General features: G+C 35.1%; 3 protein-coding genes across 3 annotated transcripts in view; 1 reads left to right on the top strand and 2 right to left on the bottom strand.

Annotated features, from left to right (window-relative positions):
- The first annotated feature begins 328 nt into the window (after window positions 1–328).
- Window positions 329–2,190, top strand: LOC116106677. The gene is made up of 4 exons (XM_031393026.1): window positions 329–456; window positions 1,385–1,432; window positions 1,638–1,844; window positions 1,943–2,190. The coding sequence occupies exons 1-4, from the start codon at window positions 401–403 to the stop codon at window positions 2,178–2,180; spliced, it is 549 nt and encodes a 182-aa protein (XP_031248886.1). The 5' UTR covers window positions 329–400; the 3' UTR covers window positions 2,181–2,190.
- An 8,204-nt stretch (window positions 2,191–10,394) lies between these two features.
- On the bottom strand, window positions 10,395–14,232 carry LOC116106624 (phospholipase SGR2-like). The gene is made up of 6 exons (XM_031392983.1): window positions 14,143–14,232; window positions 12,899–12,994; window positions 12,711–12,773; window positions 11,926–11,974; window positions 11,563–11,663; window positions 10,395–10,857 (listed from the first exon to the last, which is right to left on the bottom strand). Exons 1-6 carry the CDS (start codon window positions 14,230–14,232, stop codon window positions 10,801–10,803), a joined length of 456 nt encoding a protein of 151 aa, XP_031248843.1. The 3' UTR covers window positions 10,395–10,800.
- A 1,050-nt stretch (window positions 14,233–15,282) lies between these two features.
- Window positions 15,283–27,025, bottom strand: part of LOC116106623 (phospholipase SGR2-like) — a 30,294-nt gene continuing 18,551 nt past the window's right edge. Inside the window, exons 8-11 of the mRNA XM_031392982.1 lie at window positions 21,080–21,229; window positions 20,420–20,485; window positions 15,532–20,346; window positions 15,283–15,337 (exon numbers count right to left, since the gene is read on the bottom strand). Of these exons, the coding sequence (XP_031248842.1) occupies window positions 20,146–20,346; window positions 20,420–20,485; window positions 21,080–21,229 (417 nt within the window). The 3' untranslated portion in view covers window positions 15,283–15,337; window positions 15,532–20,145. The remainder of the gene's footprint in view (window positions 15,338–15,531; window positions 20,347–20,419; window positions 20,486–21,079; window positions 21,230–27,025) is intronic.

Here is a 27,025-nt window from a genome sequence, read left to right as displayed (position 1 = left end):
ATTAAATTTGTTGAGGTTGTTGCTTGTATTTAATTTTAATATTAAAATTAAATTACTAAGATTATATTTAAATATATCTATGCATATATTTAAATGAATTATTATTATTAATTAAATGTTAATATATTATTATATATTAATTGATTTTAATTATAATAAAAATTAATTAATTAAAATACCATAAAAGGTGTGTTTGGTTGCAAAGGTAAATTAGGATTGGAGTCCATGGCTATTTCTTATTGGAATAGGGTTTTAATTGTTGCACTATATAAGTGCAACTTAAATTAAAACAAGAGAATTCATTCATTCATTCAATAAAGAAAGTAGATGGATAGTACATACATGTTCAACTTAGAAGGTCTCATTCCTAAACTTTGTCAATTGGCTCAAGAAGTGGGAGATGATGAAAGAGCTGTATGCCCACGTTCAGTTAGAATCCAAGCTCTCGCAAACATGGTACAGTTTTTTTACCTAGTGTATTACTTTGTGAATGCACATACCTACTGGAATGCAACCTCTCTCTAACATGGTACAGTTTATTTACCTAGCTTTATAAATGCACATTTAGATACACATACAATCAGACTTAATGCACGTTAATCTTTATGGCTAGTTCTTTTAAGTTTCTTTTTATAAATTCTTCTTTCTTCTGATGCTTAAAATCTATTTATGCAGACTGTTGTAATTTAAATTTTTTTTATGCAGACTGTTGTAATTTAATTGGTTTTTGGTACTTATATCTGCTTCGAAATGCCGTAACCATTTTTAGCTGTATACACTTTTTTTTTTGTTTTTGTAATCTTTTGCTTTTTTTTACTTCTAAACTTCTCTAAGGCATTTGATGAGGCGACTTAACATGATTGTTGAAGTACGGATTTGGTAAGGTTAGGTACATAGTAGTCCAAGCCCTACACTTTCTAGTCCTTCTTACATAGGAGATAATAAAGACCTAATTAATTTTAATTAAAATCTAACTAAAACGAGACAAGCTAACCTTTTAGTGAATAAGAATAATTTTTTGCTTTTGACTTGCATTCCTTGTTCAAGAGTGTGAGTGTGGCATCACTTTTTCCTGCTTGCAGGAAACGGTGATTGAACATGAAATCTGTTTCTAGTAGCAAGCTAGTTCTCTACATTACCTTTCTGGACCACATTGTCTGTCACTTCTTCTACTTGTCAACTGGCCCCTTTATCAGATGTAGAAGATGTTGAATTGATTTTATCATTTGGCCTTTAATACATGAATAGATAATTATTAAATTCTTTTCTCATAGCTCCAACGTATTCTGTTGACAAACTTAATTATTTTTTGGTTCAAATGTAGAGATTTCATTTGCTAATGTTGTGCCGCTTTTAATAATCTTTTCTCGCATCCTATGCTTAGGTGTGGTTCATGGGTGAGCAATCACATATCTCAATGGAAATTGACAATGTGAGTTTGTTTTTCCTCTTGTTGGTTCTTATTAGTGTTTTTTACTTACATTATATGTATAATTAATGTCATCTAGTTTATACGTGAATTTTGGAAAACATTTTTTTTCCTTATTATATTTTAAGTTGGACTATGAGGTACACACCAAGTGTGCACAGTGTTTTCTTTTCATATTAATTTGAAGTAATTTTCCATTCTAAAATAGATTATTTCAAGTGACTTTGGAGTACTATCTCAATCTTCAAATGAAACCAAAGGATGGTAAGGAAGCGAGGCAACGTTCTCAATCTCAGGACCAGTGGGTTCAAAGGGTGCTTAAAGAAGAATCTCATGGCTCATCTTTTCTAGATAGGAGTAAGAGGTTTTCTTCTCTCCAGAACCCTGTGACTAATCCTAATTTGTATTCAACAATGTAAGGCATCATTTTTTGTTTCTTGGGTATATATTCTTTATATAAGGAGATTTCTTAAATGTAGTTAACATACTTAGCTTTATATGCCAATTTTACAGTGATACTTCCAAGAACCTCTCTTACTCTTATTGGTTCAAAGTTTGCTTGAATAATATAGCCAAGTTGGCTAAGGAAGCTACAACAATGAGGCATGTGCTTGAACCCCTTTTCCATCAGATACAGGAGTTGCCTGTTGTGTTATATTGTACTTATAGTCATTTTTGGAGGAATCAGGTTACATATGGAATCTTAATGCTCCATCTTGCTGCAATTACGTTTTTATTAGTTTTTCTGTGAACATAATTGATATGAACCTTTTTTTTTTTTTTTTTTTTTNAGTCGATAGAATCTTTCATGTCCATCAAAACCCAAGAATTAGCCGTTGGCCATCTCCACCTTGTCCCATCCCAAATCTCACATACCTTAGCAAGATGATGTAGCCCCGAATTATACACAATGCGGCTGCCATATCTATCCTTGAGAGGGCCTCTTGGGTGCCAATTATCATGCCAAACATAAGTTGCTTGACCATTTCTGATGATGGCTTTGATGTGCTCTCTAGCTTCCCTTCAAAGCTTCAAAATGCTCCTCTAAGTCCAAGAAGCATCCGAAGGTATAGGAATCTCCCAAAAACTCTTCCTTGCCAAGTAAGTTGCTTTGATCCACTCAACCCATTCGAAGCCACTACGTAATTTATTAAGATTCCAAACATGTCTCATCATGGCTGCCTTATTCCAATCCTTATTGAATCATTGAATCATGTCCCATCATGGGTGTCATTTCTTTTTGGAGTGGCAACAGTATACATGTCCTTGAATTCCTAGCTTTTGAGGTATTTTTTATTTTATTTTTTGCTTACTTATAAGTTTCCTTTAATCTCATTTATCTTCATATTGAATCATTAACATAGCATCTGCCCGATTTTGAAATCATGAGCTTGCAAAAAGATTCGTTGTTGATTGGTTAATGTCACTAAACAGGCTCAAAACACAGCTACTGAATCTTATTTGGAGAGACCTTTAAAGCACAAGCCAGACAAAAGTGACTAACTGAAGAGATTGGTCGCAGCAATCAGTTTATCAATAGGTGCATCTCTTTATATATATATATATATATATATATATATATATTAAGTAAGTAATAATATTAAAAAAAGAGAAGAATGTACAAAGGCCTGATAAAGGGTGACCAGCCTATTTTGGGACATGCCCCAAAAACAGGAATCAAAAGAAACAAGCCTACAAATGGCCATTTGCTCTTGGAGTTTATCTTAAACCACGTAGGAAGATAAAAACCACGAAGAAAGCAATGAGAACACGACAAATTCCACCTACCATAGGACACCTCCCTAGGTTAGGATCATTAAAAGAAAAACAGGAGATCAAACTGATTACAAATGGTAAAAACACAACCAAGCAAAAACCATTCTGTGTAACCCTCCGTAATCCAGTCTTCAAACCGCATCGGGAACTTGAGGAATGTCTTTGAAAATAAACCATCTCTTTATATTCTTTATCCCCTGAGATATAAATGTACGTGCGTACATACAATTGATACGATTTGTTCGTCTTACATAATTAAAACCATCTTTGTTTTGCAGTATGATTCATCGTGGCATACTCTAGTACTCATAAATGGGATTCAAACTTTTGTTCAGTTGGTTACATACACATTGGATAGTTTACATTGTAAAATGATGATGAGAAGCTATCAAGTACAAGAGTTCATTGCATGCATTTTCTAAAATCCTGAAAACAGAGGCTGTTAGGTCTCTTTACAAAGGTGCAAGTGTACAGTCCTTAAAAATACTATCATTCTTGGTCTTCTATGGGCTAGTGTCAGGTTATTCCGAGCAAAATCACCTGCCAGAGATAGTAAGTCTGGTGATGAAAATGGTGAAGGAAGTTCCAGTTAATTAGTATTGTTATATGGAATAAGGGTTGAGATGTCGGTCAAGGCATGATATGACGATTAAAAAAAAAACAAAAATTATGCTTTATTTTTCATTTGAGATTACAGGAGAGCTGTGATGTTTAACCACTGTTTTAAAAGCCGGATCGGACCGGCCGGTCCAGGAACCGGTCACGTGTCTGGTTCGAGTCAACCCTAAAACCGCCATTATTAATTGAGCTGCTTTAAACCGTTAAAAAACCACATAATATCAGTGAACCGCCGGTCCAATCAGACCGGTCTACAAAAATTTATCAACTTCGTCTCTGTTGTCTGTTCTCTGCGAAAATTCTCACGGTTTTGGCCCTGTCTTCTGTTCTCTCTGAAATCCCACCCAAATCGTATCTGAACTCTCTGAAATCAACGACGACGTCTTCCTCCCTCGCCGAAAATCGACGACGTCTTCTCCCTCGCCGGAAATCGACGATGTCTTCTCCCTCTCCGGAAATCGACGATGACAGCTCCGTTCCTCGCTGGAAATCGATGGTGACAGCTCTATTTGTTGACGATAGCTCCATTCCTCGATCCAAGTAATAAACACGTCATTCCTCGGTCCAGCTTCAATAATCAATAATGATTTCGTTGCAAACTTTATCTAGAGTAATGTGTATGTGCATTTATTTCCAGACTATGTATTTGAATTCACCCTACACCTGTTCCTGATTTTGTTTTTCTCTTCCAGATAATCAAATATTGGTTTAACCAAAATTCTCATGTAGATAATCCTTTCATTTGAAGTTTGCATGCCCATTTGAAGTTTGGTTTTTGAAGCAGTGAGATCGGGACGAAATTGATAGCAGTAAAATTATCATCATGTAGATAATCCAGATTATGTTTTTTTTTTTTTTTTTTTTTGGATAAAATTATCATTATGTTTTTGAAGTTTGTATGTGCAACATTGCTTTAACCAAAATCATCATGTAGATAATCCAGATTATGTATTTGAAGTTTGTATGTGCAATATTGCTTTAACCAAAATTATCATGTAGATAATCCAGATTATGTATTTGAATTCCGTACTCGAATGTTTATGTTTTACTTCTATTGTATGTTTGTGGATGGAATAAAGACTTATGACGACAATATGTTGCATGATCAATCGATTATATGCTTTGGTTTCTCATGTAGTTAACCTTTCTTTCTTTCTTTCTTTATCAATCGATCTCATCAACCATATCCACTACATTATATACTTTGGTTTAACCACCACCGAAATCTTAAAAAAGAACACTAAAAAGCAAAGTTGATGTGGGAAAAAACAAAGGAAAAAAGATACTATAATGGAGGGCTGTGATTGATCTTATCTGTAAGAATACGTACAAATGGATTAAAAAGAGAACCAGAAAAGGAATATGTTAGATATAAAAGGGGCTCATGTATAAGGAAACAAAGAAATCATATTATTGTGTAGTTTAAAAATGTTTTTTTTTTTAAATGTGTTGACATCATCATGATGTGTGATGACCTCACCGGTCCAACCGGTTGGACCAGTTGAACCATGACCCAGCCATTAGAGCGGGTTGCCCTCCGATTCGGTTTTTAAAACAATGTATTTAACCACATGAACACATTTGATGCTTTGTTTTAAAAATCGGACCGGACCGGCCGGTCGGACCGGTTGGACCAAGAACCGGTAGCTTCTCCGGTCCGCTTTAGGTCTCAGGGGGGTTTTTGAAATATTTTAAAATTATGAGGGTTACTTTGTAATTTTATAGGGGTATTTTGAAGATATGTCAAAAGTTTAGGGATTAAATGGTAATTTTATTGGGGTATTTTTGGAATAAATAAAAATTTTAGGGACCAATTTGAACTTTTTTAGGAAAATTTTTGTAATATATTGAGATTTAAGGGGTTAATATGTAATTTTTTAAAAATAAAATATTGCTGATGTCATCGGTCCAACCAACCGGTCCAACCGGTTGGACCGATTGACCCGGACAGCAAAACGGTTTGCCCTCCAGTCCGAGTTTTAAAACAATGATTTGATGTTTAATGTTTTACCGATGGATGTAGTTGTAATGAGATTAATTTAATAGGAAGACATAATCCCACTGATCTTTTACTTGTTACAAAATTCCCACAGCTAAGCATTCGACAACCCCCTTCTTTTTTACGCAATTTATAAGCTATTGAACAATATATATATATAGGGGGGAAGGTTCCACAACCCCTCTTATTTAACACAAGTTTATGTCCTTTAGATTAAAGAAAAATTAATGGAGAAAGAGTATTACTAGAAGTGATCATTATAGGTTTTACCCTATCAACAATTTTAAATCTTAATAAATTAGTTAAGGTGCATACAAACTTATCTAAATACCTTTGGTTAAAAAAAAATTAATAGTCAAGATAAGNAACATAACACTCAAACAAACAAATATAACAAAAACCAACTCGATTAAGGGCGAAAGAGGAAACAATAACAACGTACCTCAAGTGGGGCGTTACATTATAATGTTTCATATGTCAAGATTTTGTTGAATGATGCACATTTACTAGGAATCAGTCTTCAAAGAATCCCAACTCTGCTCAAGTTACTTGGGTTGCAGGTTAGTAGAAACATGAAAATAAATGTACGTAGGTACATACAATTGATACATTTTGTCCGTTTTACGTAATTAATACTTTCTTTCTTTGGCAGTATGACTCTTGGTGGCATACTCCAGTACTCATAAATGGGATTCAAACTTTTGTTCAGTTGGTTAAATACCCATTTGATACTTTACATTGTAAAATGATGATGAGATCAAGAGAAGCTATCAAGTACAAGAGTCTATTGCATGCATTTTCTCAAATCCTGAAAACAGAGGGTGTTAGGTCTCTTTACAAAAGGTGCAAGTGTACAAGTCCTTAAAAATACTAGCATTCTTGGTCTTCTATCAGCTTATTCCGAGCAAAACCCATGTTTAACTACATGAATACATTTGATATTTAATGTTTTACTGATGGATGTAGTTGTAATGAGATTAATTTAATAGGAAGACATAGTCTCATTGATCTTTTACTTGTTACGAAATTCCCATAGCTAAGAATTCGGCAACCCCTTTCTTTTCTACCCAAAATATAACACAATTTATAAGCTACTATTGAACAATATATATATGAGGGAAGTTGAGATGCATGCAAATTCGTCTAAACACCTCGGGTGATTAGAAAAAAAAAAAAAAAAAAAAAGGGGTCAAGGTTAGAATGAGTTAGAAATCACACACTTTTAATCAAGCCGTTTAAAAGTATTCCTAAACAAATTTAATTAATAAAATAAGTGACTCATATTATTTTTGTACCATTATTCAAATATATGTACAAACTACGTTATATTAAATTATCGTACACAAAGTGTGACAACAGTCACCAAATTATCAAAGTCATCATTTTATTTATTTTTATATATCTTTAATATTCTCAAACTCTTTTTATCATATATCCTCATACAAAACTCTATATTTTAATCATACAATGTTACTCATCAATGCAAAAAAAAAAAAACTAAAATAATATAAAATATTGAAAAATGAAAAAAAAAAAAANATTTTAGGAAGTGTTACAAGAGAATAAGTTTGGATCCTATTGATGAAGGTTGGATAGTTGACGATGAAGAGGAGGAAAAGGTCAGTGAACTTAATTATGAGCAGTTGGAACAAATATTATATGGAGAAGGATCTATTCCTATTGGAGTTGCTGATCACCCTTCTTTATCACCCTTCTTTTTATGATTCAACCGATGGTTCAGAAGGTTGGTTTCAATTATTTAAACAACTCAGTATCTATTTAAATTAAATTACAAGTTTTAACTTATGATTTCTATTTTTTATTGAAATTTGCGTAGATAATGGTGATGAATTTTGATGCTAGTGTGTGACACTTAATCAACATAGAGACGGATCAAAGAAAAAATACTTGCATCAAATGTTTTGTTATTAATTATTATGTATTTTGTCATTTGATATGTAAATACATCATATTTGAAATTGAACTTTGAATTGTTGTTAAATACTTAAATTATGTTAAAATTGTTATTGAATTTGAACTTTAAATCATGTTGGACAGTAATTAAGTTATTGTCTTATCAAAAAATAAAAATCTAAAAAAAAAAATTTATTTTTTTTAAAATGTGCTGATGTTATCATGATATGTGAGATGTTAGCGGTCCAACCGTTGACCATCAAAGCGGTTTGCCCTCCGATTCGGTTTTTAAAACAATGCTCTCAACACCCCATTTTTTCAATGCACTCTGTCACATTATTTTTTTGTTAAATTCATCATCAAGAGTATTCTTTCTAAAGCAAAAAAAAAAAAAAAATAAATAAATAAAAAATAAAACTTGTAACTAATGCAAAATCAATAAATCATAATCTATAAAGAACACATTGAAAACAAAAGTTTTGCATGAACATATACAATGATACTAATCCAATCAAATGCACTATAGATCATTTATTTCCTGTAATATTAGAGATGTGAAGAGTATAATTTGATATTTTATAGTATAATGCGATATTGGGACCTTTAGTTCCCTTTTTCACAATGAATGGGTCGAATGAAATTTTGCTTGGCAGAATTAATCAGAAATGAATTTAAGCTAACCTATTATGCTATTTCCTTCTACTCTGGAACAACAAAAAATGATTTTCGTAAGCAAAACCGAAAAATCTTCTAAACAGAAAAAGTTGAAAAAATAAATACAGTAACAAAACAAGTCTTGCAAAGCCCGGGGAAAGGAATGATTTGACANGTGATGAACTCAAAATTACCTTACGGCAACAAGTTTTAGCTTCCTCACCACTTCCTATTTGTTGTCAAATAAATACCCTATGTGCAACTCCGATCCATCCGTAAAAACATGAGCTGATTCACTACTACCTCCAATTGCCCCTTCTGAACCTGCATAAACGACCATAGTGTTCTCTTCCTCACAATCTACGCCTTCTGCATAATCTGTATTTAAAGGAATCTCTACATCTGTGGGAACATCTACGGGGTCCTCCTTTTCAACATTTTCATTCTGCCCCCCATCACCAACCTCTTCTACAGTGTCTTCCTCACCACCCAATTCACCGTCTACTCTTGATTTTTCAACTAACAAATCAATGGCCTGGTAGTTCGAATTAAAACTAGACAAATTTCCGGCTACTTCCTCGTTATCTCCTTCCTTTAAACCAACTTCCAACGGTTTTTCTACAAAAGAAACCCTTAAAATTGACCTCGAACCATTATCAGCCACATCAATCATATATAACTTCACACTTTCATCCGACTTTAATATAGCAGGAGGTACCTTATAATGTTCAGGAACTCTGCTTAAAACATACTTCACAACTATATCACTACGCGAGCAACTCAAATTACCTCTTCTAATTATTTCATCAATTAACTCATCAAAACTAACCTCTGTGCTCACAGCAATTGGTATAACTTCTTTGCTCTTCCCAATCCACTTCCAGCTACTTTCTTCCTCCACCCACTCACCAAAATATTTAACACCCAAAATAACTTGTCCCATGTGTAATAATAGCCAACTACCTGTAATGCAAGAAAAAAAAATATTCTTAAATGCTGTACTAAGGGTTCAAATATTTTAAAAAGAATCTGCACAGTCGCTTACATGGTTTGCTGTATCGCTTAAGCGATCTTATACCATTTACTGATCGCTTAAGCGATCTGCTCGTATACACTAGACTTTTACCAAATCGCTTAAGCGATCTATCTGCTGTATTACTAGACCTACCAGATCGCTTAAGCGATCCATCATACCTAAAACACATTTTCAGTCATCTCCACCTACAATCGATCCATCATACCCAGAATATATACCCAGAACAAATTTTCAACAAATTTCACTCTTTTCAACTTGCATTACATCAAACACAACCTAAACAACTAAATCAAAATCATAACCCAAACCCCATCGATTATTAAATCTTTGTAAATCTAAATATAAAATGTAAAAAGGAGATACACATATTTAGACGAAATGTCAAGATGAGGAGGAGAGGGATCTTTGATAGAGAAGATGTTAATGGTGGAGGAAGAAGAAAGTGTTAATGGCGGAGGAACAAGAAGATATAGAGGAATGAGAAAGAAGAAGATGAAGAGGAAGGAGGAAGAAGAAGAAGATGCAGAGGAAGGAGAAGATGTAGACGAATCTAAGAAGAAACAGCAACCAAGGTAGAGATGCGTTAATGGCGGGAGGAAGAAAAAGGTGTTTGGGTTTGTTTGCAAGAATTTCGGGTTTTTGGGAATATAGTATAATTTTGAAAAGATTACATAATACTTCATTAATCCTAATTAAGCACTAATTACCCTTAATCAATAATATTGTTATTTAGTTAACACTTTAAAACTTGATAGCTTTTTAATTAAATTCAAACTTCATATGACCTTTTAATAAACTACCCCTAGATTAGGGGTCAATTTTACTATAAACGGTTGTCAACATTTTTACCCATCTACGTTATCATACATAGAGCAATTAAATACCATTTTTACCCTTATCAGCATGGAATGAATCATATATTTTTTTTTTAACCCAGTAAACATAGTTATAAATTGTAATTTGGCAAATCCAACAAAGCATAAAAGCTTTTTATTGTAGTCTATGTACATCTCCATTTCTACAACACATAACTTATGTTACAAGTACATCTCCATTTCTACAACACATAACTTATGTTACAAGTAACATATAGTAACTTGATTTGGTGCATACGCCTACCTATGTGCAGAAAGAACTGGGAAACAAAGCAATCTACTGTGTCAGAAACTACACTTTACAAACACTTTTTGAATGCTAATAAGAAGCAAGGTTAATGAGTTCGTATGATTAACGCAGGGCAAGCACAAAAAGTAGAAAGGGTAATTTTTCTGATTTCTAATGAAAAACAATTTTTATGCTTCTTGTTTAAAGAAGCCTTCAAGACCATGTGATGGGCCATCCAGATGCAACAGAGTGCAGCTGCTTCAAGGCCAATTAGCTTAGTGTATGCGATCCAATGGCTTGTAAATAAGGATGTTCAAATGTTTTATCCTGCATTATCAATATGAACATTAGCAGAAGTCTGCAAATGAGCTTGCAGTGACGATGTATAAAACAAAAGTAAAATATCATGTCTATTATTAATAAGCAATGCACCATTCAGGCAAAATGTTCGACAGTGGAAACTCGATATCCTCAATGTACTTAATAAGCATCTTATACTGTGTCCATCACCTTTTGAACATTCTTCTCATGGCAATTGGCAAATATTTATGTTCACATGGTATTTTGCAAATTGATGGTAGCAAAGGCTACGAAGCTAAGGACAAACAATAAGACACCAGCATTCCCAAATCCCAACTACCCTCATAGCCCATCAAAATAACTCTTAGGGGCTTCAGATACATAATTCATCTATGACAATGGAGCTATGATATTCTGATGATAACAATACTTAGGAATTTGGAAAGCTCCTGAGATATAGTTTCCTTTATAAACTCGTTTCTTTTCTTCTAAATTTTGTGAAGGTAAGACATCTTTAAACTAAGATTATAAACTCTTCAAAAGGGCTAATCAATGTTAAACATTAAGACCTTCGGGAGGGAAAATGATGGGTCAAATTTATGACTAATTATAGGCATCAATGGAGGGTAGTAGGCATCAACTTAAAAGCTTGAATAATAGTGGTATAGACACTAAAAAATTAGCAATAACATGATATAGTAGTAAATGCAAGCATCAAACTGCACTACAAACCTGAAGCATGTGATCTATCCGTCCTTCTGCACTTCCAGTTAGCCTCTCCATCATTATAACACCATATGATCTTTCTTCTCTTTCTTCGGCATTTTCTGCCACTGCAATACACACAAAAAGATTGTTGACTACATTAAAAAAATATGGAAAGAAATCAACATAGATTAAGTGAAATTTCATTTATGGGATCAGAGCTTTGTTGTTTATTTTTCATATTATCCTTTTTACTACTGAACAATGGAGAGGAACCGTAAGTAAGAGAATGGTGGGTCCCTTCAGCCATTGTTACTCATATGTACAAAAGGAGGACAACATGAGGAAACAGAAAAGCACTAAAACAATAGCAGTAGAAGATTATATTACCTTCTAGGGCATCTGCATTTCTCGATTGACAAACTGTAAGTACTTTAGCCTGTTTCAATAGCATAAAACTCAGAGCTTCAATACTCGCACATGATCAGAAACCAAAGACTTCAAAACATGTACATGATAATTTTGGGTAAACTTAAGAACTAAAGGTCAACTAATATTAAATAGATACATCGATGTTATATATACATAAAAACATATATATATGAATAGCTACTGAGTCGGAATTTCATCAAAATTAATTTTCTCTAACAGTGAACAAAAAAAACCACCCTTAGATACATACATAATATTTAGTTCAAATTGAGAGGAAAAAAAATGACAGTCTGACGATTATGCTCAGTCTGGGATAAGTAAAAAAAGAGCTACACCGACAAAGTTGAACCTCTGATGAATTTAATTATCATAAAAGTTATTCTCAAAAACAGAATTTTAACTTCTGAGGGAGATATAAAGAACAACAATGAGTCTCAATTCTTAAGCAAATACAATACTTAACTCTAAATTCAAACTGGTCATTTTATATTGGCTATGCATGTATATATAGAAATTATTAATTAGTCTGAGCAGGATAGTGAAAGCATAAACCGATAAAGCTCAATTTATAAACATGTAGCATAGTCTATATTACAAAGTTGAGAAATGAAAGGCCTGAACACCGTCATGCTCTATAGTAAGTGTAAAGAAATAAGATAAGCCCAAAAACTGAACAATAAAAAAGAAATATGCCTTTGAAGAAGTTGAAAAGAGAAACTAAAATGAATAGTATCAGAACGCACCCTTACAGAGTTGAACTGGTCCACTATTGCCTGAGAACAAGCAGCTACTTCTTCGGTAAATTCCTAATTCACATATATAAGGACGCATTAGAAAGTGGGAAAATTTCTTTTAAACAAAAAATGCTGCACAAAGAGAGAAAGAGGAAAAATTTTAAAACCTTAATTGTGTGGTGCTATAGGGAGCTTACCTGGAATCCTATATGCAGCCTCTTTCCACCTCTATGGTAAGGAATAATAACTGGATGTACGGTGAGGAACTCTTTACAAACAAGTGGCTCTACTCTCTGTAAGAAACCACAACACAACATCCATTATACTTTCCAGATTTATAAAATATTAAAGACAAAAATAGAAAAGAAAAAAACGTATAAAAACATACATGTCATTCACAAGAAAATAAAGCATTCAAAATAATCATAGTCACATGGGTTTTGTTCTGAGTCAAGAAATGTGCAAACGCATGTGTAACATGAGTTACTGGATTCTTTTCACCTTGTGCAAGACTTTTTGGCATTTAATAAAATACTCAAATGTGCAAACTTTGAACCAAATAAATATTTTTTAATTTGATTTAAAAAGAGGATGTCAGCAGAGGTGGGACATTAGGAAGAAAAAACCATAAACTTGTAAGAGAGCAAAGAGAGAGAGAGGGAAAAGAAACAGGGAGAAATAGCGAAAGACTAAATTCATTTTTCCAATATTCTTGATTTTTGTTAATTATATATTTACTATTACCGTATAGACTCTTTAATGGGCTTTAGAAAGCTTTAAGTACAAGAACAATATCCCTTTAGATAAAAATGTTCCTAGTTTGCTAAACAATGAAATATCCCAAATTTCTATTTATGATGTTTACAAGAAAAAACTTAATAAAATTAAATATCACGTCATTCTAAGATATATACATTTAAAATGTTAACATATACAAAATAAGTCTGAATAAATAGATGGTGATTTTTCTTATAAGAAATTGATAATATGTATTAGAACAACATGAGTTACACTGGTGGACAAGCTGCCAACAAAAGAACAAAAAAAATCAGGGTAGGGGTAACAAATCTATACAAGAGAAGAAGATAAAAACTAGGTGGTGATAATTTTCCTTATCCTGGCCAAATGAAACCAAACTATACATATTAACCCAAAATCCCTTCCCAGTTAAGATGTATAAACAAAAAAGAACAATCTTATTCCCGAAGAAAAGTTAAAATAGTCAAAATCTATCACATAATTCCCATTGTTACTTCTCTTTGCTTAGCATAAACCAATGGTAATTTCAAAACTTTAAATATGATGGTTCCTCATTGCATTCACAGGCTTTCACAGTGCCGGTGAGGTGTTTCAAATAATAATGACATGCCATTATTGCAGCATTTTGTGGCGAAATACAGTCCACCACTTAAAAGGTCAGAAAAAAACAAATAGAGTATACTGTAGCATTGTAATGGATGTGCAAGACAAACTTATTTGCTACAGGATCATATGGGTGAGAAATGTTTAACATTTGACAACAAGCCGGCATCTCTTCAATTGTATTTTCTTCATCCCAATAATCTTGTCCTTTTCCTGAACAGAGAAGGAAAAAAGAACTAAAAAACTGGACTTCTGGAGCTTCAAGTATGGAACCAAGTATAATAGAAGTTCCGAAGAAAAAAGCAGAAATTAAAATTAAAATCAACAAAAGATGAAGATGTTTAGAGGATAGTTGAAAATACGAATTTTTTGTGTTGAAAATGTATGATTGCCTGAACTAGCATCAAAATACACAAGAATTTATTACATATTACATATCTATGAGCTTTTAAAAAAACATACAATTGCTAATAACAAAAACTGCCAAACTTACAGGCAAAGTAATAAAAACAAATTCTTCTAACTAATCATAATTTATCCTGAATTTCCCACTCAAATTGATGTAAAATCAAATCCAATAACGAAAACGTGAAAACCTTTAAACTTCAATAAATATCTAACGAGATTCTAAAGATGAAAATATTTCTCAAAACCGTGAGGAACAAAAGTAATACTTCATTATCCACACCCACGACCAAAAGCTATAAATATTTACAAATATACAAAATACTTCTCTGAATGTCATGTCCCAACAGTGAAATATTCACTCATCAAAATTTCAATCATACAAGTGTATTGAGGATTACCTATTCCAATACAGATATTTTGGAGGGCAAGGAAAACACCAAGAGGTGATCCAACAGCAAAGAATGTGTCAACCTAATATGTAAGAATTAATGGGAAATCAGTAACAAGATTCATCATCTTAAATTTATAGCTCGTAAGAAGTTCCGTTTCTGACCTTGAATTCGAGCTTTGTGTACTTAATATAAGGGGTATATCTTAATGTGAGGGGTATAACTCTCTGGTTCATCATCTAGCATAGGTTCAAGCTTCTCAGAAATGGGTTGCTTTGGCTCAGTGGCAAGTAACTCATTTTTATCTGTTTATGCAGCCAATAAAACCCAGAGATATTAACACACAAGAGCTCCTTCCATAACACAGAACCAAAAATAGAATGTGAAGATCAAAGCTTAACCCTATGCAAGCCTACACGTACCTCTACCTTGATTGTACAATTCCAGGTCTGCTATTTTGGCTTTCAGGGAATCAATCTGAAACACAGAAAATTTCATTAAAAAGTGGTTTTTATTATTATGAGCCAAAGATTTCACAAAAAGTATCTAGCAAGAAAAGGTCAATTTTATATCCTTGGCTCATTAAACAAGATGTGACCATACTTATGAATAAAAGACAAATGCATATAGTGTTCAAAGAAAGCCAACAAGAAAACAGTACAAATTTGCACCTCTTTCTTCAGAAGATCAATTGTGGTGTTGTCCTTATCACATGTATCTTTGGACTCTTCCTCAGCCGCTCTCTCCAGTATACCATCCAGGACACCACCGTTCATGCGGTTAGCTTCATTGAAGCCAGCCTTATCTGATGACATTGTGTCACTAGAACTTTGAACCAATAGATCAATATCTTCTTTAGCTGTCTGCTCAGAGTCTGTAGCTGTTGCAGTATCTGAGACGACAGTACCCACAAGAGAGGAAAAATCTTCAGCAGGTGCTTCCTTGTGCTCTAGATGAGTTGATTGTACACTCATCTTGTCCTCGTCAGCAGACCCCACCTTATCCTCAGTTTCATTTGTTTCAGTGGAGCTTTTACCCTTTGAAACAACAGTGTTTGTGAAATATGCTGCTTGATTATTTCCCTAAGCAAAATGGGAATTTATACAATGTACAAGTTACATGAATTACGAAAGAATTGATCCTAAATAATCAAGGATATACACACACTATTAGTCTACCATATTTACACAAATCAATCTAGGAAATACTATCTCTATTTTCCTAATATATCTTAACAGTCAATCTAGGAAATAATATCTCTATTTTCCTAATATATCTTAACACTCCCCCTCAAGCTGGAGCATATATGTCATATGTTCCAAGCTTGTTACAAATGTATCCGATTCGGGAACCTCTGAGAGACTTAGTAAGAACATCTGCTAGCTGGTCATTAGAGTTGACAAAACTGGTGACAATGCATTCGGATTCAATCTTCTGTCGGATAAAATGACAATCAACCTCTATATGCTTTGTTCTTTCGTGAAAGACTGGATTTGAGGCAATATGCAGAGCAGCTTGATTGTCGCATATTAGTTTCATCTGCTTCACTTCATTACACCCCAATTCTTGAAGAAGTTGTTTCAACCAGATGAGCTCACAAGTCGCGAGAGCCATAGCCCGATATTCTGTCTCTGCACTTGATCTAGCTACTACATCTTGCTTCTTACTCTTCCAAGATATTAGATTACCTCCAATCATGAAACAGTATCCAAAAGTAAATCGTCTATCTGATGGAGACCCTACCCAATCAGCATTAGAATACCCAACAATTTGAGAATGACCCCTATTTTCATATAGCAAGCCTTGTCTTGGAGCTCCTTTAATATACTTGAGAATGCGAACTGCTGCGTCCCAATGACCACTACATGGGGCCTGGAGAAATTGGCTAACCACACTAACTGCAAAGGAGATATATGGTCTGGTGATTGTGAGATAATTCAGCTTACCAACCAATTTTCAATACCTTCCAGGGTCTTCTATGGCTCCTCCTATCCAGGAACAAGTTTGACATTGGGATCCATAGGAGAATCTACAGGCTTACAGTCTAACAAACCTGTCTCCTCAAGAATGTCCAAGGAATACTTCCTTTGTGATATAGCAATACCAGCCTTAGACTGTGCTACCTCAATCCCCAGAAAATACTTTAGCTTCCCCAAGTCCTTGGTTTGAAAGTGGCTAAATAGATGCTGCTTCAGTTGAGAAATCCCATCTTGGTCATTACCTGTTATGACAATGTCATCAACATAGACAACCAAGTATATAAATTTACCATGATCATTACGGCGGAAAAATACTGAATGATCAGCTGTACTTCGCGACATCCCAAATTGTTGAATCACAGAACTGAACCGTCCAAACCATGCTCTAGGTGACTACTTGAGACCATATAAAGACCGTAGAATAAACTTGGGATTAGTAGGAGGACAAGGACGACGAGAATAAACTTAGAGAGGAGGACGATCCATCGACGAGGAAGGAGGGATGGGGATAGGTAAGGTGGCAGGGATAAGATTGCTATTGACGGTGTTTTCAGAAAAGTATGGAGATGTCTCAAAGAAAGTTACATCTGCAGAAACAAAATATTTGTTGGTGGTTGGGTCATAGCAACGGTAACCTTTTTAGAGACGAGAATATCCTAAGAAGATACACTTAACAGATTTAGGCTATAATTTGTCTTTGCCTGGAGTGTGATCATGAACAAAGCAAATGCAACCAAACACCCGTAAATGTATTGGGTATGGGTCTTTACTAGGAAACAGAATAGAGTGAGGACTCTTATGTTGCAAGACAGAAGAAGGCATACGGTTAATCATGTAACAAGCGGTGAGAACTGCATCCCCCCAAAATCGAAGAGGAACATGATGATGTATAAGTAAGGTACAGGCTGTTTCAATAAGATGACGATTTTTGCGTTTGGCAACCCCATTCTGCTGAGGAGTATAGGCACATGAGGTATGGTGAATAATACCCTGAGAAAACATATACTTTGTAAAGGGAGAAGATAGATATTCCTTAGCATTATCACTACGCAAAATCTTAATAGAAACACCAAATTGATTACGAATCTCAGCACAAAAATTCTGAAAGATAGAAAATAACCCAGAACGAGTTTTCATTAAAAATACCTAAGTATTACGAGAATAGTCATCTATAAAAGTAACAAAATAATAAAAACCCAAAGTTGAACTAACACGACTAGGACCCCAAATGTCTGTGTGAACAATGTCAAACATTGAGATGGCCCTATTATTGACTCGCTTGGGAAAGGAAGCTCTAGTTTGTTTTCCAAGTTGACATGACTCACAATTAAAAGAAGATAATGTAGACAGACTAGATACTAATTTCTGAAATTTGGTAAGACTTGGATGACCAAGGCGACTATGAAGAATGTCGGTAGACGCAGCAGAGGTGAAGGCAACTGGCGGATTTGGATCGAAAAGGTGGTACAGTCCATGTGATTGATGTCTTGTTCCAATCGTCTGACTTGTGTTCCAATCCTGCACCACAACAGAGTCAGCAAAAAAGGTGACAGAACAGTTAAGATATTTGGTTAACTTACTAATAGAAATCAGATTATATGGACAGTCAAGGGCGAATAAGATTGAGTTTAAAGAAGTGGAAGGAAGTGGTCGAGCTTCTCCTATCCCTTTGACCATAGTCTGTGAACCATTAGCAAGAGTAATTTTTGATAAAGTGGGAGAAGAGGTAATTTCAGATAAAAGATTTTTATTACCAGAAATGTAGTCAGATGCTCTGGAATCCAAAATCCATGGGCCAGTGGAGGAGGTCCTGCTCAGATAGGCAAATGAATTACCAGTTTGGGAGGCACCAGATGAGGATGACTGCTGCTTGACAACTTGATATTGAAGATACTCATTATAATCAGCCCCAGACAATGTAATGGAGTTGGATTGTTGATCTTTAGCATCGGGTAAGGGAAAGAGTCCATCTCCAGTTGCTTGAGCCATATGAGCGGTGGATTGATTAGAAGATTGACGTGGTGGCCTCCCATGCAAAGCCCAACAAGTGTCTCGGTTGTGGCCATTCTTGTCACAATAGGTGCAATGTGGTCTAGATCCCTTTCCTTTTCCCTTTTGAGAACCACTCTGTCCTTGCTAATTTCCTGCCTGAATAGCTAATACAGATGTCTCAACCTCATTAGTACCGCCTAGGTTTAAAGAAAGACGCAGTAATCGAGCAAATACATCTTCCAAAGATGGTATGGTAGGCTAGCTAAAATTTGATCTTGAATAGAACCAAGGTCAGATCGTAGTCCGATTAAGGCTAGGACCATAAAGAATTTGTCACGTTGTCTCTCTTGTTCAGTGGTACTATCAGATACTGGCATAAGGGAATCAAATTGATCTTTTAAAGTCTTTATCTGCCCTAAATAGCTCTCCATATCTTGATTATTTTGTTGAAGGTGGACAATATCAGAAACAACTCTATATATTCTTTGCACATCATTCGTATACAAAGTTTTTGCTTTGGTCCAGACCTTACAACAAGTTTTACATGATTGAAACAAATTAAGCAGTTTAGGGTCTAAAGAATGCCAAAGGAGACTACATAACTGAGCATCAACTTTAACCCAACTAGCCCTCTCAGTAGTAGAAATATCAGTGGATGTTTTGCTTAAGTGATCATCATAACCCTGCCCCATAAACCATAACTCTACTGAAGCAGCCCATGACACATAATTACTACTACCCTGAAGCTTGACTGTAGTAATTGTTGGAGAACTAGAAATAGAAGAGAAGAATGGTTTGATATCACCTGATTTTGATGCTTCTGCCATTGTAATCAAGAGAAGTGAGAGATAAATCCAAAACGGTAGAAACACCCTCTGTCAGAGTTGAATCACCAACAAGAAGGAAGAACTGGAGGAAACCGATCGCCTGAGAAGAACCAAAAGATGCCGACGAACCAAGAGAATCGAGAAATAAACTCCCCAAAAGCAAAGAGGAGCACCTCCTTTAAAGATATGTTTTAGGGTTTTTTGAAATAGATGGATTTAGAAGAAGAAGAAGGCCAAGAACCAACCTGGCTATGATACCATGAAACAACAGTATTTGTGAAATATGTTGCTTGATCATTTCCCCAAGCAAGATGGGAATTTATACAATGTACAAGTTACATGAATTAGGAAAGAATTGATCCTAAATAATCAAGGATATACACACAATATTAGTCTACCATATTTACACAAATCAATTTAGGAAATACTATCTCTATTTTCCTAATATATCTTAACAGTCAATCTAGGAAATTATATCTCTATTTTCCTAATATATCTTAACACCCTTAAAATCGGTTGATGAGTCACCAGTAGAAGGTTGATTGTTCATAGCATGGGAAGATTCTTCAATGGTATCTTGTTGTTCCTTGTACATCCAATCCATTGGAAACGGGGATGATAGATTCTCTTGATGGCAAAGGATGTCATACGACAGGACACTTCCGAAGGAATGACCATATATAGAAACCTAAACAAATGTTAATATAAGCTAAATTGTCACTTAATCATTACAGCCTAACAAAGAGATATCAGCCGCATACCTTTCCGTCATAGCCAAAAATTCGTTTACGAAATTTCAGATATAATCGATTTAATTGGTTTGAAACCTGGAGGAGCAGAAGTGCATCTTCATCAGTTCAAACTTCAAATAAATTTCAAATTTCAACCTTAACAGACTAAAATGTGACTGTTTTATGCTCAAGACATCAGCTACTTGTTTCTTTTTTTAAGACCACAAGGAATTATAACATAATCATTGCCAAAAGAAAATGTGACTGTTTATGCTCAAGACATCAGCTACATTTTTCTTTTAAGACTACAAAGAATTATAGCATAGCATTTGCCAAAAGAAAATGTCATTATCTGTCTATGCTCAAGATATCTCCAACAGACCAATGTTTTAGTTTAGTCTGCATAGGATGAAGAAGCAATTTTAAAACTTTTTTTGATAGGAAACTTCGACGTATACTGCTTTGGAAAAATAAGATAGTGGATCAGGTATCCACTACTACAAAACAACCCATCTAATTATGGTCTAAAGCTTTAGAAAGACTATCATGAACCTGTGCAGAAAAATGTCATTTTAAACAAGGAACCTGGATTGAAAGAAGCTTTATAGTTGAATAATGAAACATCTTAGTCATTGGGAAATAGAAATGAAAGAAGAGAAGGTGAGAAATTGAAAACAAGATAACTAGTACCGAGTTGATAATATCCTGACAGTAGATGGGGCTCATGTAGTATAACACATCATGAACTGTTGCAATGAGCATGACACGCAAACCCTGTACACCATCTAAAGTAATCTTTTCAACTGCAGTTTTGCCACTGAGCTTCAAACCTTTTCTCCACTGAAACACAAATACAGTGGCATAAGGAACACACTTCAATGAACCAACAACAACAATATAAGAAAACAAGAGAAAGAAGATTTTGCTATGGAAACAAATATAAAGTGATAGAGAATACACACTTCAGCATACAAAATGACAACAATATCAGACATGACTCTTTTAAATGATTCCAAACCGATGGCAGTAGACTAAAAATTTTTGACACCTGTCCAAAGTAAAAATCTTTCTTGATGGAAAATGATTACAAATTTTCACATGACAAAAAGTAAGTGTTACAGACGTATATAACTTCTTAGATTATAGGGATCACATTAAAATCCTGGATTATAGGGATCACTTGCATTCTAATAGAGATTGATCACCTACCTAGTTTAGAACACTACAAGTGTATATAAATATGTATCCTTTTAAGCTATGTATGAGAAGTGTGTGTGAATATTCATCCTTAGTACGTTTATTTACATGGTATTTGAGCCTTAAAAGGTAATTAGGGTTTGGGTTTCAAAATTGGGAAATTAGGGTTTGGGTTTCAAAATTGGGAACACCTGTTTAGGTTGAAATTTGTTTAACACCGCCACCCTAAGGAGATTCAGAAGCCGATCGGCAAAACCCCGAGTTCCGGCCATCAGTATCCCCACACGTGAGCTCCATGCGCCACCTGAAACTCTGGTGAACAGTACCACGCATCGGCGCGTAAGAGTGCGTCCACCGCTAACGTCTCCTCCGATTATCTTCGTCAGCTTCGCCGGTACTTGTACAACACATTTTCGTGCTAGATTGGGTAATCTCTTACTAGTTCACTGATGTTCTTTGTTTAGATATTTCTGAGGATTTAGTTGTGATCTTTTGGCACTTTGTTTTCGTTTGGTTATTGGATTTTTGTTGTGCTGTGGCCTCTGGTTGGTGGTGGCTGTTGATTGATTTGGTGTGTCACTGAAATTTGGTTAGTTTGCTTTGTTTTAACCGTTTGTTGGTGTGCATTGGGATTATCATCTGTTTAAGACATGTCTGATACAAAGCCGGTGATGGAAATGATACCGACGATGTCGAAAATTACAGAACACAAGCTCATTGGTATAACTAATTATCATGATTGGCGTAAAACTATTATACTGTATTTGTGGAGTATTGATAAAGATGTCATATGACTGATGATCCACCTGAGGATGATTCGAAAAAGACATGGCTCCAGGATGATGCTCGGTTGATTCTACAAATACAGAACTCTATTGACGGCGAGATACTTGGCCTAATTAATCATTGTGAGTTTATTAAAAAACTGATTGATTATTTGGAGTTTCTGTATTCTGGAAAAGGGAATGTTTCTTATATTTATGAAGTGTGTAAGGCATTCTACCATGCAGAGAAACAAGATAAGTCTCTTACATCTTATTTTATGGAGTTTAAGAAGACTTATGAAGTGTTGAACATGTTGTTACCCTTCAGTGCTGATGTCAAAGTTCAACAAAAACAACGGGAGCAAATGGCAGTCATGAGTTTTCTTGCAGGTCTTCCTTCTGAATTTGAGACTGCTAAGTCTCAGGTTCTAGCTAGTCTAGAGATCTCTTCGTTGCAGGATGTCTTTAGTAGGGTACTTCGAACAAAAGGTACCCCACCGGTTAAGTTTAGTGGTGCTCCCGTCAGTCAAAAGAATGACTGAATCTGGACGATCACAATTTGGAAATAGCAACAGAGGAGGAGGATCAAATAGTAATATGGGAGGAATTGTGTGTGAATATTGCCATAAGCCAGGACACATAAAGCGTGATTGTAGAAAGCTTCAAAACAGAAATAAAAGAAATCCCTCTGCCCATGTTGCATCCACTAATGATACTTCGGATCAGTCAGTTCTTATCTCTGCAGATGAATTTGCCAAGTTTTCATTGTACCAGGAATCATTAAAAGCTTCACCTACTCCTGTCACGGCTATGGTTGACTCAAGTAAGCTAAATACATGTCTCATTTCCTCATCCTCCAAATTCGTCATTGACTCTGGTGTAACAGATCACATGTCAGGTAATCCCAGTCTCTTTGCTACTTATCAATCAAAAACCATTTCGAATGTGACTTTGGTAGATGGGTCACCATCCTACGTTCTTGGGTTTGGCACAGTTACCCCTACTCCATAGCTTCCCTTGTCAAATGTGTTACATTTACCAGATTTTTCTTTCAATTTGATTTCTGTTAGCCAACTTACTCGTGCTCTTAACTGTTGTGTTTTATTCTTTCCCGATTATTGCTTGTTTCAGGATCTTACGACGAAGTAGATTATTGGTAAAGGACATGAATCTGGAGGTTTATATATTCTCGACAGACCAAAATCTACACCTATCGCTTGTTCTGGCGTTGCATCCCCGTTTCAAGCACATTGTCGTTTGGGCCATCCATCTCTTCCTTCACTGAAGAGATTGTGTCCTCAGGTTAATAAAGTGTCTACATTAGAGTGAGTCATGTCAGTTTGCTAAACATCATCAGGTCAGTTCTAGTCCTAGAGTCAATAAAAGAGCTAATTCTCCCTTTGAATTAGTTCACTCTGATGTTTGGGGTCCCTTCCAGTTCTGTCTAAAACTGGTTTTAGATATTTTGTTACATTTGTGGACGATTACTCTCGTATGACTTGGTTATTCTTAATGAAAAATCGTTCTGATTTGTTTTCTTATTTCTGTGCTTTTTGTATTGAGATTAAAACTCAATTCAATGTTTCTGTTCATACATTGCACAGTGATAATGCAAAAGAATATCTGTCAGTTTCTTTTCAAAATTACATGACTCAGAATGACATTCTTCATGAAAATTCATGTGTTGATACTCCATCTCAAAACGGAATAGCAGAACGGAAAAACAGACATCTTCTTGAAACTGCCAGAGCCTTATTATTCCAAATGAATGTTCCTAAACCATTCTGGGTTAATGCAATTTCCACCGCCTGCTTTTTGATTAACCACATGCCATCTTCTGTCCTTCATGGTGAGACCCCGTACATTATTCTTTTTCCTAACAAAGCATTATTTCCTCTTGAACTTAGGGTTTTTGATAGCACTTGCTTTGTTCGGGATGTTCGACCATCAGTCACTAAATTAGATCCCAAGTCATTAAAATATGTCTTTTTTGGTTATTCTCGACTTCAGAAAAGATATCGGTGTTATTGTCCAAGTCTTAATAAGTATCTTGTTTCCATTGATGTTGCCTTTCTAGAAGAAACACCATACTTTCGCTCTTCTCTTGCAGATCGTCAAAAGGATAATGATAATGATGATTTGTTAATTTATACCTTCACTTCTCCTGCACCGATATCTGAACCGATGCCTATCTCTGACCCTGTCACTATTCCTGTGCTTCCTACATCGGCTCCTATCTCTGATCTTGCTTCTGTCAAAGTTTACTCTCGTCGTCGACCTCCTTCTTTTTCATGTCCGGCACCAACTTCTTCATCATCCGATCCAGTTTAAAGTGATGATCTTCCTATTGCATTGCGAAAAGGTAAACGACAGTGTACTTATCCTGTTTTTTCTTGTGTTTCTTATGATCATTTGTCACATTCATCATGCTCCTTTATTGCTTCCCTTGATTCTATTACTATCCCTAAAACTGTTCATGAAGCCCTTTCTCATCCTGGTTGGCGTAATGCAATGATAGAGGAAATGAATGCCTTAGATGACAATAGTACTTGGAAATTGGTAGATTTACCTTTAGGGAAACAGGCAATTGGATGCAAATGGGTGTTTACAGTTAAAGTTAATTCAGATGGGTCAGTTGCTCGACTAAAAGCTCGTCTGGTTGCTAAAGGATATGCTCAGACCTACGGAGTTGATTATTCTGATACTTTTTCCCCTGTGGCTAAGTTCACCTCTATTCGGCTGTTTATCTCTATGGCAGCTACTTATGATTGACCTTTGCATCAGCTAGACATCAAGAATACTTTTCTTCACGGCGATCTTCAGGAAGAGGTATATATGGAGCAACCTCCTACGTTTGTTGCTCAGGGGGAGTATGGGAAAGTATGTTATCTTCGCAAATCTCTGTATGGTTTAAAACAAAGTGCTCGTGCTTGGTTTGGAAAGTTTAGTCAGGCTGTTGAGAGATTCAGTATGCTAAAATGTAAAACTGACCATTCTATTTTCTACAAACGGTCTAAAACTAGCATCATTCTTCTAGTTGTGTATGTGGATGGTATTGTTATTACTGGGAGTGATAGTGTGGGCATCACATCTCTTAAGTCTTTTCTCCATACCCAGTTCCACACAAAAGACTTAGGGATATTGAAGTATTTCTTGGGGGTTGAAGTTACAAGGAGCAAACGAGGTATATTCCTCTCTCAGAGGAAATATGTGCTCGACTCATTAAATGAGACAGGGAAATTGGGGACAAAGCCATGTAGTGTTCCGATGGTTCCTAATATGCAGCTTACGAAAGATGGTGAACTATTTGGAGATCCTGAGAAATATAGAAGATTGGTCGGGAAGTTGAACTATCTTACGGTGATTCGTCCAGATATTGCATATTCAGTAAGTGTTGTCAGTCAGTTTATGGCCTCCCCAACAGTTCATCATTGGGCAACTTTGGAGCAGATCTTGTGTTATTTGAAAAGAGCCCCTGGACGTGGTATATTATATGCCAATCATAGTCACTCTCATATGGAATGTTTCTCAGATGCAGATTAGGCAGGTTCCAAGGTAGATAGAAGATCCATATTAGGCTATTGTATCTTTGTCGGAGGAAATTTAATATCATGAAAGAGCAAGAAGCAGAATGTCGTGTCACGATGAAGTGTAGAGTCAGAATATAGGGCTATGGCACAAGCTGTTTGTGAAATAATGTGGATATATCATCTACCTAGTTTAGAACACTACAAGTGTATATAAATATGTATCCTTTTAAGCTATGTATGAGAAGTGTGTGTGAATATTCATCCTTAGTACGTTAAATTACAGTAAGCAATTAAGAATAAGTGACGACATGATGATATATCTGTAAAAATAGACAAATAAGAGATATACTTCACAACAAAACGGTGTTATCATTTCTAACTAGAAAACATAAAAAGAAACTTTCAAATTGAATAAAAACTAGGCATATTGAAATGCCATAAAACATTTCATCATCTAAATAATATATAAAATGTGCATGCCTCATTCATTGAATATGAAGCAATTACATAGCCTCTTAACAACATGATCACATAATTTTCTAGTTTTCCAGAAAATTCAGTGGAGCTTTTACCCTTTGAAACAACAGTGTTTGTGAAATATGCTGCTTGATTATTTCCCTAAGCAAAATGGGAATTTATACAATGTACAGTTACATGAATTACGAAAGAATTGATCCTAAATAATCAAGGATATACACACTATTAGTCTACCATATTTACACAAATCAATCTAGGAAATACTATCTCTATTTTCCTAATATATCTTAACAGTCAATCTAGGAAATAATATCTCTATTTTCCTAATATATCTTAACACTCCCCTCAGCTGGAGCATATGTCATATGTTCCAAGCTTGTTACAATGTATCCGATTCGGGAACCTGAGAGACTTAGTAAGAACATCTGCTAGCTGGTCATTAGAGTTGACAAAACTGTGACAATGCTTCGGATTCAATCTTCTGTCGGATAAAATGACAATCAACCTCTATATGCTTTGTTCTTTCGTGAAAGACTGGATTTGAGGCAATATGCAGAGCAGCTTGATTGTCGCATATTGTTTCATCTGCTTCACTTCATTACACCCCAATTCTTGAAGAGTTGTTTCAACCAGATGAGCTCACAAGTCGCGAGAGCCATAGCCCGATA

Source organism: Pistacia vera, unplaced genomic scaffold (assembly GCF_008641045.1).
Source record: "Pistacia vera cultivar Batoury unplaced genomic scaffold, PisVer_v2 Contig52, whole genome shotgun sequence".
Taxonomy (NCBI): domain Eukaryota; kingdom Viridiplantae; phylum Streptophyta; class Magnoliopsida; order Sapindales; family Anacardiaceae; genus Pistacia; species Pistacia vera.
The sequence above is the reverse complement of the archived record's forward strand: the minus strand, read 5'-3'. Positions and strand labels throughout refer to the sequence as shown.